At 40.2% G+C, this 15688-nt stretch overlaps 2 protein-coding genes across 2 annotated transcripts in view; both read right to left on the reverse strand.

Moving 5' to 3' along the window:
• LOC115922161 (alpha-1,3-mannosyl-glycoprotein 4-beta-N-acetylglucosaminyltransferase A-like) overlaps nt 1-3419 on the reverse strand; it is a 79478-nt gene extending 76059 nt beyond the window's left edge. The window contains exons 1-2 of the mRNA XM_030980413.1: nt 3198-3419; nt 1667-1834 (exon numbers count right to left, since the gene is read on the reverse strand). Of these exons, the coding sequence (XP_030836273.1) occupies nt 1667-1834; nt 3198-3282 (253 nt within the window). The 5' untranslated portion in view covers nt 3283-3419. The remainder of the gene's footprint in view (nt 1-1666; nt 1835-3197) is intronic.
• Nucleotides 3420-13631: 10212 nt separating this feature from the next.
• On the reverse strand, nt 13632-13967 carry LOC105446635 (activated RNA polymerase II transcriptional coactivator p15-like). Its single transcript, XM_011683678.1, has one exon. It carries the CDS (start codon nt 13965-13967, stop codon nt 13632-13634), a length of 336 nt encoding a protein of 111 aa, XP_011681980.1.
• Nucleotides 13968-15688: the final 1721 nt, after the last annotated feature.

Here is a 15688-nt window from a genome sequence, read left to right on the forward strand (position 1 = left end):
AACTAATAGTCGTTATTTTCCCACTTGAAGACATTTTCAAGCCCCACCTTTTTTAGCGAAGTTCTTAATTAGTATTATCTTTCAAATGCAGTTGGAATTCAACTTTTTCATTTTTTGGCCTGCAAATGGGACATAGTACCTTTAATTAAAAAAGTTTGTAATCACTAAATTCACTACATATGGGAATTTCAAATTAGCTGAATCTGGATCACTATGAAGTAGCACTTGTCACTTGTCAGTCAACCTTTCCCTTTGACTAAATGTCATTTTTTTCTCCAAAATGTATGGCTCAGAAGGGCCCTTTTCTTTTGAGAGCACCTTTACTATATGCTACCAATAAACTATTTTGAGTACCGTAGTGTCCGAAGGTTGGAATCGCTTCAAAGAAAAACAAAAATTAATGACATTTTTGTACACAACATACAGTAGAGATGTCCATGCATACATCACAATCCCCTGACCAAATTGCCAATTTGAGAGTTTGGCTGCGCACATAAATTTGAAAGAAAGTTTTGTAATGGTCATAACAAGAAGGGACTTAGATTTTGAATGTGCATGTAGATTTCTAAATGGAATATGATATTTATGTACTTAAGCCATAAGATACATGGAGACTGATAACAGTGGAAAGAGGAGGATTTTAAATTAAATTCTTGCTTGATCAGGGAGCCAATGCAAATTATGTAGGACAGGAGTATATGTGGGAAAGTGTGTGTGACTAGTCTTGCAGCTGAAATTTGAAATTGTTGTAGCTTGTTACAGTATAATTACATGAATTACAAAAGAAGGCTATTAATGTACATGAGTAAATTTGGGACGTATTAAAAAATGGACAAGTATTTCTGCCATTTTGGGGGTCAAGATTTTTTCTGATAGAGCTGATTGTATGAAGTGCAAAGGGAGCACATTTTACATCAAAGTCTTACATCTGGTAAAAATTAAAAATACACCAAGGTTCCTTGCCAATAAAACAGGATTGATATTCATATCATCAAAATGGAAATGTGCTATGGGAAAATATGATTAGTAATGATTTGTGAAATGGAGGATTTCTATTTTATCTTCATTCAATTTAAGTCCATTTCTGCATGTAGTTGCATCAGATGTTAATGTCTTTAACACACTTTGAAGTCCATCGATAAGGCCATCAAACATCTCCTGTTACTTCAAGGTAACATTGGTAAGATTAAATTACTTTGGAACCATCAATATGCATCTAAATCATGCAACAGATTTTGACTCAACTGTAAATTAAATACCCCACCAATAGGGTTTATGTACATGTACATACAGTAAGCATCGAATGCCTAGATTTAGGGTGAGGGATAGTTACGAAACTGAAGTCTTTAGATTAAGCTTCAATAGTAAAACGTTGGTTGTCCTAAGACATCAACTCTTGTGATGGGGTATTCTAAAGTTGTTCAGAGATTTTATAGGGTTGAACAATATCTTCAAATAGCATCACAAAAGCTTACATCAGTCTCAGATGAAGTCAGCTGACATAACAAATATTATGTCCGATACCTGCAAATTAAATGTTAATCATCTTAAATACTTCTATACTTGGTAACACTAACATAACGGAAACCAAATTGCCAAGTTATCATTATTTATAATGATATAAATAGATATCCATGTCAAAATGTATTTTCTTTGGTCTGTTTACCTCTGAGATAGGAGCTATTTCCCGTCACCTCAGCAACCCTCCTCAACTGTTGCTGGAGATGATGTAATTCTACTGCCCTTGCTTGGTTCTGTCTCTCTGTACTTTGAAGTCTGTTCCGCAGTTCTTCCAGGCGGCTCTCATAGGACTGGTAGTTACCATCCATTTCACCTACAGGAAACATGAGGAGAAAATATGAAATATAATTAAAAGGAAGGTTAAAACTTAAAAGCAAAGTTCAGACTTCAGTGAGCTTTCAGAACGCCGTCCCTGGGTCGGGTGCGTCATTTCTTTAGCTAGTTAAACCTGCGCATGGGCTCATGGTAACCGTTAGGGTTAGTGATAGTTATAGTTATAACAATCATGCAAACCAACCTTTCGTTAACCTATCGTTAGTTCAATCGGTAAGGACAGTGTAATGTATACGTTGGAGTTGTGGGTTAGAATCTCACTTCTCAGTAGGGTGTCTGATCGCGCACTCAGTTTTGTGTGCTAAAATCCTTCCCATAGAGATTAAACACATCCCTATTCAGTCCATGTGCATTGCAAAAGTGGTCAATGTTTGTATTACCAAAATGAGATTCAAACCAATACTGCTTGTGATCCTGAAGGTGATACTCAAGTTCATACTCAATATGTGAGGTGTCTTATGAAAGAGCAGGTTTTTCTCCATATTCCCCAAAGGGGCTCACCCCCAAAATTCTAAAAATATCTTGATCAAAACAGCGATTTAAACATCGTTTCCATGGTAACTCAGAGATTTACCAATTACACGAAGTGAGCCCCCGAGGGAAAAATTGGGTCAGCTGTAAGGAATATCCATGTGCTTATTTTTTCTGTAGTCCCAAGGGATCACGAGCAGTTACAGTTTGAAAATACCCTTAGCCTTACTCCACGTTTTGCATATTGTGCTGTGCAGCTTTTGAGCAAAAATTATAACTCGGCGTGTACCACTTTTTTGTCCATTCTGACCAAAATGCTATGAATATTGACTAGATTTTGGAGGGCTGTATCTTTGGATAGAAACATTGATGAGTCTCGAAATTTGAAATGTGTAGCTCTGAGTAAACGATTTTCCCAAATATCCTACCATAATGGTGACAAACGATCAAAGAAAAAGGGAAAATTAAAAAATAGCGATCGTCCAGACACCCTAACTTGCCTAAACTAAGTTAGATCTAACTTAGATTAGTCCCTATTCTCATCTCAATCAGTAATTAGACCTAGAATCTAGATCTATTCAGTGTTTTTTTTTTTTGGCCTTTATAAATAGTGAGGCAAAGCAATAAATAATCAAAGTCTAGTTGTTTGTGACCTCTTTCCAAGTGACGTATATAAAAATATCAGCTATAGGTCTAGATCTAATTTAAACGTCCGGGGAAAAAAATGTGGCGGGCCGGGTTACCTTAGATTTTGATCATAGCGGAGCGCTATCATCCCTGTCGGGGCACACTCCGGCGTGTTCAACCTACGAACCGGCGCGGAACATTTTCCTGCAGAGAATGAGACTAGATCTAGACTACGATCTACTTACCGCTTCGAGACTGCAACAACAGGAGCGAAAATGAACCAAAAACAGTCATTAAGAGTAATAGTTTTCCCCTGGATCGTAGCCCCATTTTAAAGTTAAAGAGTACAACTTCGTATTTGAAAGATGGACTATTCACAACTTCTCGCAATGGAAATGAAGCCTTTTTTTAGTAGTGTCGCTGTCGCCTTCCTTCCTTCTCACTGCATGCAAGGCAGTACTAGTAGTCCACACGATGATTTTCAGATGATCGTACCTGGTGATGGTACGATATTTCCACACTCCATTCAAAAACTCACAGTGATAACAAAATTAAGTGCAACAAATTTTTCTTTTTCTAATTTTCTTCCTACTTTCTTTTCTTCTTCTTCTTTTTTTAAATTCATTATCTTACCGTATAATGTTTTCTTCGTTGTCATAACTCTCAGATTCTTTTCTTCTTCTTCTCCTTCTTCTATTCTTCTTCTCCTTCTTTCTTCTTCCTTCTTCCTCGTCTTCATTTCTTCTTCTTCGTCTCCTTTTCTTGAATCCTTCCGTTTACTTCTTTAATTTTTGGATTTTCTTCGTTCCAGAATTTTTGTTACAAAATAATGTATATTAAATTTTTTTTAAAAAGGGGGGATTTTAGATGCCCCGGCCAAGGCTTGGTCATAATTGGATCATTTCTGGAAGTCTTTCTTCTTCTTCTTCTTCTTCTTCTTCTTCTTCTTCTTCTTCTTCTTCTTCTTCTAGCTTCTTCTTCTTCTTCTGTTCTTCTTGTTCTTCTTCTCCTTCTCCTTCTCCTTCTTCTTCTTCTTCCTCCTCGCCTCCTCCTCCTCCTCCTCCTTCTTCTTCTTCGTCTTCTTCTTCTTCTTCTTCTAGGTTCTTCTTCTTCTTCTTCTTCTTCTTCTTCTTATTCTTCTTCTTCTTCTTCTAGCTTCTTCTTCTTCTTCTGTTCTTCTTGTTCTCCTTCTCCTTCTCCTTCTCCTTCTCCTTCTTCTATAGCTTCTTCTTCCTCGTCACCTCCTCCTCCTCCTCCTCCTTCTTCTTCTTCGTCTTCTTCTTCTTCTTCTTCTAGCTTCTTCTTCTTTAAGTTCTTCTTCTTCTGTTCTTCTTGTTCTTCTTCTCTCCTCTTCTTTTTCTTTTCTTCTTTATCTGTTTCATCTTCTTTTTCTTTTTTTCACAGGGGGTCGAAGGGGGTCGAAGATGAAAAAGAGAAATCGGATGCTGACATGTATTATGTTCACCGTTATAGATGGCGCTATTCACAACTTTTGTCAGAGGGGCTCAACTCCGCTTCTGCATCCGTCTAGTCATGGGGAAATTTTGGAGGGTCAAAAGTGCATAATACTGCTTCAACTTTTTATGTATTTATTTCCCCATTTATCCTCTTTCGAGGGACTTTATTTGTTCATATCATAAAAAACAGCTATTTACAACAACGTTTGTATACATATTTCATGCGATTGTAACATATCATTATTATGTATAATATTTAAAAAAAACATGAAAGTTATGTGACATAATCACTCATTAAAATAATGAACATATTTGTGTTACTTGTTTGTATCGAATTTCTTTTGATTACATTTCATATCAAGATAGGTGCGAATTTCTACCTTTAATTCTTTTATCAAATATACAGCATGTGTCCTGTGCTTTTCAAGGGGCTTTTCACTTCCAAAACATTTTCTAATATAGTTTCTAGTTTCTACAGATAATAAGCTGAGCAAAGTCTAAAATAAGATTGAAAAGATTCATTTCTCTTCTCTCTATTTTATGACCTATCAAAATCATTTTTTCGTTCAAAAAGATTCTTTAATTAAAAAAAGTATCAATTAATTTGGATACAATCTTCCAAAAAAGCGACACATTCTTACAGGCCAGGAAAAGCTGGTTAGTTGTATTTGCAATCTTCCATTTACATGTATTAGCCAGTGCGAGGGGAGGTTCTTACTGTTGCCAATTTGTTTAAGCAGGGGGGGGGGGGGGGCAGGGGCGTCTCCAAAGGGGGGTGTGGGGTTGTAACACACCCCCCCCCCCCCCCCACCTGTCAGGATATTGTCGGTAAAATTGCGCTGCCGTCGGGAAAAAAGAAAAAGGGGGAGGGAAAAAAGAAAAAAAGGGGGAGGGAAAAAGAGAGGGAAAGGGAAAGAAAAGAAAGAAAGAAAGGGAAAAGAAAAGAAAGAAAGGAAAAGAAAGGAAAGAAAGGAAAAGAAAGGAAAGAAAAGAGAAGAAAGAAAGAGAAAAAAAAAAAGAGGGAGGAGAAAAGAGAAAAAAGAGAAGAAAAAAAAGAGAAAAGAGAAAAAAAAGAAAGAAAAGGGGAGGGGAAGAAAAAAGAGAAAAGGGAAACAAAAGAAACGGGGGTGAAAGAAAGGAGAGAGAGGGGATGTAACTGTAAGAGCCTGAGAGAGGAGGAGTGGGGGTAAAAGAGAGAGGGGTTGTTGTTGGGTGGAGTCGTCTCGTCGAGGGAGCAAGAAAGACACGGGTAAATATGTTGCTGTGTCGGGTCAGATGTGTCGGTATTCTTGCTCGATCCTCGTGTACTATATCAATGCAGAAGTTTGAAGTTGGTGAGATGTATATGTCGTTCGGCCGACAAGTTTTTTTTTCCTAGGAACTGTGACTTTTTATCCGCTGTGACGACTTCGAGAGTGACTAGAACTACAATACTTGCATTTTCTCGAAGTTTCACTTTCCTATAATATCAGCTAAAGAAATCGGAGGTTCAAAATTTTCTGGGAAACTAAATTCAAACAAGGATTAAGAGTCAACAAAGGTAAGACAAATCGTCTTCCTTTCTCTATATTTTGATGAAACGACAAAAATTCCGCGCTTCGCGCAAGAGGGGAAAACTTCATTTAGACGAGTCGAGAACGGTACAACGAATCGTCTCCTTTCTCTAATAATTTAAGGAAATGTCAAAGCTTCCGCGATTTGCGCGGGAGGGGGGGGGGGGACTGAATTAAGATAGGGAGTAAGAGTCGAGAACAGTACAACGAATCGTTTGCTTTCTCTCATAATTTAAGGAAACGTTCAATCTTCCGCGCTTCGCACGGGAGGAGGGAAACTGAATTCAGACAAATCTTAGAGTTAAGAGTCGTGAACGGTACAACGAATCGTCTGTTTCTCTAATAATTTATGTTCCGCGCTTCGCGCGAGAGGGGGGGGGGAATTAATTCACTGACAAATAGGGCTTATTAAGAGTCGAAAACGGTACAACGAATCGTCTGATTTCTCTAATAATTTAAGGAAACGTCAAAGCTTCCGCGCTTCGCGCGAGAGGGGGAAACTGAATTCAGATAAATAGGGCTTGATAAGAGTCGAAAACGGTGCAACGAATCGTCTTCTTTCTATAATAATTAAATCAAACGTCTAAGCTTTTCGCGCTTTGCGCGGGAAGGGGGAAACTGAATTTAGACCAGGATTAAGAGTCGAATACGGTACAACGAATCGTCTTCTTTCTCTAATAATTTAATAAAACGTAAAAACTTCCGCGCTTCGCGAGGGGGGGGGGAACTTCATTCAAACAAGGATTAGAGTCGAGCACGGTTCAACGAATCGTCTACTTTCTCTAGTAATTTAATGAATCGTCAAAACTTCCGCGCTTCGCGCGGGAGGGGGAAAAACTTAATTCAGATAAGGATTAAGAGTCGAGAAATATACAACGAATCGTCTGCTTTTTCTCGTAATTTAATGAAACGTCAAAGCTTCTGCGCTTTGCGCGGGAGGGGGAGAAACTTCATTCAGACAAGGATTAAGAGTCGAGCACGGTACAGCAAATCGTCGTCTTTTTATTATTATTTAATGAAACATCGAAGCTTTCGCGCTTCGCGCGAGAGGGGGGGGGGGGGGGGGGTGGGGGGGGGGGGACTTCATTCAGACATGGATGAACAGTCGAGAACGGTACAATAAATCGTCTTCTTCGCGCGGGAGGCCTATCAACCACACGCGCGCTCTTTAAGTGATTCGCTTGCTCACTACCGCCCCTCCCTAAAATAAGATCCTAGCTCCGCGCCTGCATTAAAATATATAGCTACGATGCTGACTAAGTTTACTAAAAAATTCGTATATTTATGTCGTCGAGGAAAATGATCATTTGCGCATACGCAAGTACTATAGATAGTTCATAGGAAAAAACAATTTAGCCTTTGGGCCCCGGGTATAAGAGCACATTTTGTTTTCCCCCTAAAATTTGAAGATTTGACGGATCGTTTCGTTGGGGGTAGGGTCACCTATTTTAGATCAACCATTAGCACATTTTTTTTTCTTCTTCTCCAAAACACACACACAACCCCCAACCCCCCCCCCCCATGTGTTCGCACCTGACCCTCCCTCCTCCACCCCTCCCCTCCCCCATCCAACCACCTTACCCATGCTGTCATTTTGGTATTGACTTATTATTTATTTAATTCCCCTCCTCCTCCTCTTTCTATCGTAAACCATTTTTCATACTGCATTACTTTAGTCTTTCCCGCTCTTTTATTACTTTCCCGCTTTCTAAACAAAGTATTTTGGTACAAATCAGTTTAGAAAACATAGTGAAGTAATGAATTTACAATAACAATCGATACTTTAAAAATGAGAATACTATACAAACTTGATATTTCATTCATGATTTTTGTTACAGTATTCCGAAATGTATTTCTAGACCTTATTGATCCGTAATCCATTTCAAAATTCACTGCCCACAAAAGACAATGAAAATTAGCCTTGTGTCGCAAAGCAATAAATAATATAAGTCTGTGTGCAGCTCTAGCAATCCAAAAAATATCGCGACGGGTAGACCAGGAGTTGAGCCCCCCCCCCCCCCCCCAACTCAGTGTTATTTAGGGTACGCATAATTATGCGTGTTTCCAGCGACCCCCCTCCCCTTTCAGCAAAAGTCCGGTGTGTAAAGTCAATACGGGTCGACCTTTTTCTTTTGTTACGAGCCGGAGAGTTTGGGAACACGCATCCGTTCACGGAGTGGGGGAGGGGGGGGGGGGAGGTGAGACATCTCTAGTTGTTCGCACACACAGTCTTATTTGACCGAAGTGGCTAAACAGTTGTGTAATTTAAATGTACGCCGCCCGTCCTAATTTAAGGATCACGCCATCTTTTGCTGGCGTTGGTATGGTGGAGTTCCGAATTAAATCGGCCAGATTCTGGACTACAACAATAAGGCCTTTGTATTATCCTTTGGTGCCAAAACATGGGTCGGTCGGTCGGAAATCTTCTTCTTTAAAAAAAAGAATTATTTATTTTTCTCTCTCTTTTGGCTGACGGTTTTTAATGCTTTGATATACATATTTTTGTTATAAATAACGGTAAAAAGATTTTTTGGTCGGTCGCAAAGGGCTTTTATGTTTCATTAAATCATTAGAGAAAGAAGACGATTCGTATCACCATTCTCGACTCTTAATTCTTGTATGAATTCAGTCCCGTCCACCCCCTTCCTGCGTGAGGCGCGGAAGCTTTGACATTTCCTTAAAATTATTAAAGAAAGAAGACGATTCGTATTACCATTCTCGACTCTTAATTCTTGTATGAATTCAGTCCCACCCACCCCCCCCCCCCTCCTGCGTGAGGCGCGGAAGCTTTGACGTTTTATTAAATTATTAGAGAAAGAAGACGATTCGTATTACCATTCTCGACTCTTAATTCTTGTATGAATTCAGTCCCACCCACCCCCCCCCCCCCCCTCCTGCGTGAGGCGCGGAAGCTTTGACGTGTTATTAAATTATTAGAGAAAGAAGACGATTCGTATTACCATTCTCGACTCTTAATTCTTGTATGAATTCAGTCCCACCCACCACCCCCTTCCTGCGTGAGGCGCGGAAGCTTTGACGTTTTATTAAATTATTAGAGAAAGAAGACGATTCGTATTACCATTCTCGACTCTTAATTCTTGTATGAATTCAGTCCCACCCACCACTCCCTCCTGCGTGAGGCGCGGAAGCTTTGACGTTTTATTAAATTATTAGAGAAAGAAGACGATTCGTATTACCATTCTCGACTCTTAATTCTTGTATGAATTCAGTCCCACCCACCACTCCCTCCTGCGTGAGGCGCGGAAGCTTTGACGATTTATTAAATTATTAGAGAAAGAAGATGATTCGTATTACCATTCTCGACTCTTAATTCTGGTATGAATTCAGTCCCACCCACCCCCTCCTCCGTGAGGCGCGGAAGCTTTGACGTTTTATTAAATTATTAGAGAAAGAAGACGATTCGTATTACCATTTTCGACTCTTAATTCTTGTATGAATTCAGTCCCACCCACCCCCCCCCTTCTGCGTGAGGCGCGGAAGCTTTGACGTTTCCTTAAAATTATTAAAGAAAGAAGACGATTCGTTGTACCGATCTCGACTCTTTATTCTTGTCTGAATTTCAAAAAAAAATTGTCCGCTCCTTTTTCTTCCTACGTGCTCTTCTTTTTCTCTCCTCTTTTTTTTTGGCCGGTGTTTTTTATTTTGGGGGGCGCCCCCACCGCCCCATGGCAAGGCGTCTGCGGTCAGATGGACATATTTTGATACCTTGTCCGCTCCCGGAAACTCAGGGGATTAAGGCAATAAATTACGGTCAGACAAGCATTCAGGGGCCCGTCTTATGGGCCCTGGTGAAGACCAGCGGGCGGAGCCCCCAGAAGCTCAGGGGTTTAGGCATTAAATTATCGTCATATTATAATCCAGGGGTCCGCCTTAGGGCCCTACGCGGGGTCCAGGGGGCAGATCCCCCGGAAGCTCAGGGGTTTTAGGCATTTGATTACGGTCAGATGCATGGGTGTCGATCCCGGGGGATGGGGGGATATATCCCCCCCCCAATATTTCAGGTGGGGGGGATGGCCTGTACAATCATCCCCCCCCCCCAATAATTCACCATCAAAAAAAAAATCAAGAGAAAAATTAATGATGAGAGCCCGATGAGAGTAGTTAATGGTTATTACTCGCAAGATGACCATCAATATACACATTTTGCTATCTCATTTTCATAATACATACATAATATACGAAGTAAATGAGACAACCATTATGTGAGACATTTGAATTCTCGCTCATACAGCTTCATCTTTGATGAATTTATTCAATTTGTTCAATCAACAGCATCATAGAAATGCAATGCGCCAAATGTAAAGACGCAGCGTTAAAAAGCAACAAGCTAAATGTTAAGCACGACAGTGGCGGATCCAGGGGGGGGCCCCCCCCCCCCTTGAGAAAAAATCATGTAAAATCACGAGATTTTTACCTTTTTGGGGGGTTGGGCCCCCCCCCCCCCCCCTGGCGCTCAAGGGGGGGGGGGGTGCAAATTTAAAAAAAAAAAATTGTGCTCTGGAAGCTCCCGATCCCCGCCGTTCCGCGGGCCCTGACATGTAGGCACCTCAAGAAGCATATTTCTTGCCTGGCTGTAAATTTAGGAATTTGTCATTTTACAACAAACGCATACAAAATATAATTTACTAAAAAATGAGGAAAAATCTCGGAAAATTATGTCATTTCAGCATTATGTGTAAACCACCGTAACGGTTATGGAATCAGAAATAAACCCCTCCCCGATCAAGACGCCAGTGCCCCGCCCCCCCCCCCCCGATCTACATTTTGTTGGCGGAAAAATTGCAACTTCCCCTACTTTTCTTCTCTCCCTTTCTTTTCTCTTTCCTTTCTCTCCACATTTTTTTTTTTTTTGCCCCGGAAATTGGAAAAATGACGTCGTCAGTTTATTTCGTTCAGTGGCTTGGCTTCGTTCCCCAGGGGGGGGGGGCGGCCCCCCCCCCCCCTGGGCCCGCCACTGCCCCCCCCCCTCCCACCCGCGCAAAGCACAGAAGCTTTGAAGTTTCATTAAATCATTAGAGAAAGAAGGCGATGCGTTGTACTCAGAACCTACTCTAATTGCAAATTAAGTGATATACTATGCAACAGTGCCATTGACGGCTCGCGCTAGCTAGTACTCCATGGCTAGTAACTTCTTGGTAAGAAATGTCATTCGACACTTTTTACACACTATGGTAGAGGGCTTACTCACGAAACGTACCGCTATCACAATCTGTTGCATAACAATCTGGGCATTCACAACAACACTTATGCGTGCGGGGATCGTTGTACCTTCTTGGTTGTACGTTTCGTGACAGTCCTCACACAACTGAGAAGCACACAGAAAAGCAGAGGGATTGGTTATGACTTTATAATGGGACCCAGACAGGTACAGGTAGATGGCTTTACCTTCCGGAGGTCCTGCATATATCAATAGGGACTTTTAGAATGAGTGGACGAGAACACGACGAACGCCGACTGATCATGCGTGTCAACGTACTTAACTGCCCATGTTGACTACAATTAGAAATCTTTTAGATTGCACTCGACGATATACATGCATGCAGGAAGTAACATTATGAACATCACGGACAAAGAAAGAGGACAAAATATACAGTTCCTCATTCTACCCTCAACAAAAGAACATCCCTTCACTGCTATTATGTAAAAATGTGTAGAACAGGTGAATATGCATGTGACACCAGTTCTGTTCTACACATTTTTACATAATAGCAGGGAAGGGATGTTTCGGCTTTGTCTATACCTGAGGAACTATATTTTATGCGCACGCGGCATACTAGTACCTTGAGCACGTAAAGGCGCTATATAAATATCAATATGTATGTACTAGATTTAGGAAAATCAAGGTTGACGCATTCTCGATCGCCGACTGAGACGTCGTAACGCATGCGCTGTGCCTTAAAATGACGTCACACGTTGCAGTCAAAGCTGACAACGTGCAAATCTAAAAGTCCCTAATGCCTCCTTACGTCTACCTCTGTATACCATAAGCCTGAACTCTGGAGCTATCCATGCAGGGAGGTGGTTTTCCACCTCCCTGAGCTATCACAGCTTGAAAAGCAGCGTACTGGCGTGAGTCAACAATACCCTCTTCAACATTCACGCTCGAGCGTGAAGGTCGCGAGCCATTCTCATAAACTGTTTGGTTGGCGCGCGGTCTTGTTTATTTTTGAACAATAATATAGACCCTCTCACAATGGATTTCACGATCGACTTCAAATCGTGTGACGCTAACATCTGTTTCTGGTAAGGATAATTGTACAAGCCCCCCTCGCCCTGTATTAAGGAATAACGGCTCAACTTCAAATGTACTCATTAAGGATAATTGCACTTGGGCGTTAAAGGTACTATGTCCCATTTGCAGGCCAAAAAAATGAAAAAGTTAAATTCCAACTGCATTTGAAAGATAATACTTATTTAGAACTTCCCTAAAAAAGGTGGGGCTTGAAAATGTCTTCAAGTGGGAAAATAATGACTATTAGTTGTCAAAATTTTGGCTGCAAAAGGGACATAGTACCTTTAAGAGGATACGACCCCTAGAAGTTGCGCATTTCACTTTTTTCAATCTTATCCGTTAATACCAGAACAAAAGTCTTTGAAAACAACGGGTCGCCGTAATTGCATTTCACTTTTTTCAATCTTATCCGTTAATACCCGAACAAAAGTCTTTTGAAAACAATAGAACTAGTCTCTACAAGCCCCCTCGTCCTGTATTAAGGAATAACGGCTCAACTTCAAACGTGCTCATTAAGGATAACTGTTCTTGGACGTTAAGAGGATACGACCCCTAGAAGTTGCGCGTGAACCTGACACCTGTCATGGGTCGTCTTAATTGCATTTCACTTTTTTTTTTTTCAACCTTATCCGTTAATACCTGAACAAAAGTCTTTGTCTTATAATCCTCCTCTTCTGGAAGTACTGTCGTAACTCCCCTCTTAGCAAAGTTTTAATCTCAGGCATTCTCTCTCTCTCTCTATCTCTTTCTTCATCTATTCCCTCAATGGTTTATTTATTTATTTATTTATTTTATTTATGCATGTTCACAATTTCACAATTCATTGAAGTTAATATCACATGAAAATTAATATAAGATGACAAATCATTTTCAATTTTACAATACATTTGAATTAACTTCACGTGAAAAAGAATATAACATTGTTTTATCAAAGACAAGTTGCAACTTATATACAGTTTGAAGAATGAACACACAAAGGTGATGAAACATAAGCAAATAGAGCTTGAATCGTTACAACACCTTTCAAATATATAATATATGACAAATAAAATTCCTAAAGTTTTGTAGTGAACTATTTACACTATTTACAAAGTTTTAAAAAAAGAAAGAAAAACAAAATTTCGTTAGGCCTAGTAACAAAATTATGTTAGATTTAATTAGAACTGATAAATAGATTATAATCTACACACTTTTAATCTTACACACGTCACAAACAATCAAGCGTCAATCTCTCTTTCGCTCTCTCTCGCTTTTTGTCTCTTACAGGTTCACTACCCTTGACGTCAAGACAACAAACGCAACAAAGTAGAATAAACACGTTGGACTTTACTGTAAAATGGTGACAACTTTATTATCATTTTTTCAAATCATATTCATTCCGTTACATATCCAAGGTTTTTTGTTGTCTCGATGCGACTACTGGTTTTCTCCACTGTAGATTGCACGGTTGATGTTCTTAGAAATCATCAGGACTGCTTTGAATTCCCTCGCAGATAAGGGGATACCTTTTTTAGTCGGAAAGTACTGCCCATTTGACTCGTAGTAATCTCGAACGTCGACATAGACTTGACCTCTGAATTTTCGCACGGCCACGTACTTGGCGCGTCCATCCTTCATGCTGATTGGTAACTTGGCAACGGTTGTGGCTTTCACATCGCGGGCCATGTTTGTTGTCACGCCTGTACCACCTCCATCCACATCCTTCTCGTAGCTGTCCATCTGACGTCCCTTCAGTGGCTTGATGGTTTTCATGTGACTATATACCAAGTTTATTAAAAGTGACAGCTCCACAATTTTATATGGATTTATTAGAAGATTGGGTGAATACGAGACATATAAGGAGTATAGACATTGGTGATGTGGTAATTTTTAATAATAAACTTATTCGATATAAAGGAAGTTGTATATACGATAAGAGGTTGTATGACAAGGAATTTACAAATTAAAACATATTCTGGAAAACGATGGTAAACTAAAAAGTCAGGCGCGGATCCAGGATTTTCCAATAGGGGGGGGGGGGGGCCGGAAATTCGAAATTCGCGCAGACCGTTATATAAACTTACCAATACTGACAAGGTCATATTAGAAGCACTGTACTTTAATAGTGTATTGGTACCTACAAACGGGCACAATTATTTTGGAAAGGGGACATGCTCACGTCACATCTCTTGTCCGATATCAACATTCCCCGTTTTCAAGTTATGCTCGCGCGCAATTTTTTTTTTACATTTCCATCAGTGGGGGCTGAAGCCTCTTGCCCTAATATCTATTTCCTGGTTTAATAATTTGGCGAGTGAGCGAAGCGAGTGAGCGGAAATTTGAGCTTATGTATGTTGTGAAAAGTGTTAATTGTCACCAAAATATACGAGATAAGATATAACAAATGCATATTGGTAATTTTTAAATTTTCGGGGAAAGAGAGGCTGCAACACCATCACGCATTAACTGCAGGTGTTTTGTAATCAAATCAGACTCCCCAAAAAATTGTTAACCAAAACGCACGAATCCAGTTTCAAAAATCCAAAAAATGTCAGCTTCAGAGGGGGGCACATCACCCATCAGACTCCCTCTAAAAGTATTAACCGAATCGCACGAATCTAGGTATAAAAAAAAATCAGCTTCAGAGCTAGAGAGGAACCCCCCCCCCACACACACACACACACACCCTGTGCGCGCCAGCGTGAAATTAACGCTGGCGCTAATGCGTAAGCAGGGGCGGAGGAGCTATTTCCAAAGTGGAAAGCACCAACAAAAAAGGGCACCTACAAAGCGAAATCTCAAAGCGAAAATATACATTTTTTTAGACATTGGTATATACCCTTTCATTGTGATCCCATTATCAGGGACGATTTCAATATTTGTTTTTCTTTATATATCATACAAGTTATTGCTTAAACATCACACTTTCGGCTAAGTGTGATTGTCTGAATATTCATTTGCGAGCGAGCAAAGCGAGCGAGAAAAAATGTAAGATCTGTGAGGTCGTAGAGTAAAAAATTACATCTTATAAAGAGGGGGGGAGGGGAATCATGATGGGGTTATAAGCATCACGGAAGACTAAAAAAACATTTGTTTTAAAGTGACATAATTATAATTGTATCATCTATAAATGCGAGCGAGCGAGCGAGCTTTAGGGGAAATTACTCTTAGTCGCTTTAAATTTGGTGCAAGACTAATGATGAGCAGGTTATGGGGGCACGTGCCCCCCCCCCCCCCGATGATGAGAGGTTAAGGGGACACATATCGAAAGGGATAAAGACACTTATTAGAAAAGAAAAGGAGCATGTGTCAAGGTACAAAGAGTAATTATCAAAGGTTCAAACTGGGCACTTCTTACACCTGAAAGGAGGCACTCACCAGAAATGAGATAGGGCACTTATGAGTATGGGAAATGGGCATTTGTCGACGGAAAAGAGGCATCCATCAGAAATTGATTTATCAGAGGTGAAAAGGGGCATTTATGAAAAGGGGAT

This window comes from Strongylocentrotus purpuratus, unplaced genomic scaffold (assembly GCF_000002235.5).
Source record: "Strongylocentrotus purpuratus isolate Spur 01 unplaced genomic scaffold, Spur_5.0 spur5_scaffold_11, whole genome shotgun sequence".
NCBI classification, from domain to species: Eukaryota; Metazoa; Echinodermata; class Echinoidea; order Camarodonta; family Strongylocentrotidae; genus Strongylocentrotus; species Strongylocentrotus purpuratus.

Bases quoted from the DNA above. Each gene is read 5' to 3' on its own strand.
- LOC105446635 (XM_011683678.1), bottom strand. From the start codon at position 13,967: ATGAAAACCATCAAGCCACTGAAGGGACGTCAGATGGACAGCTACGAG.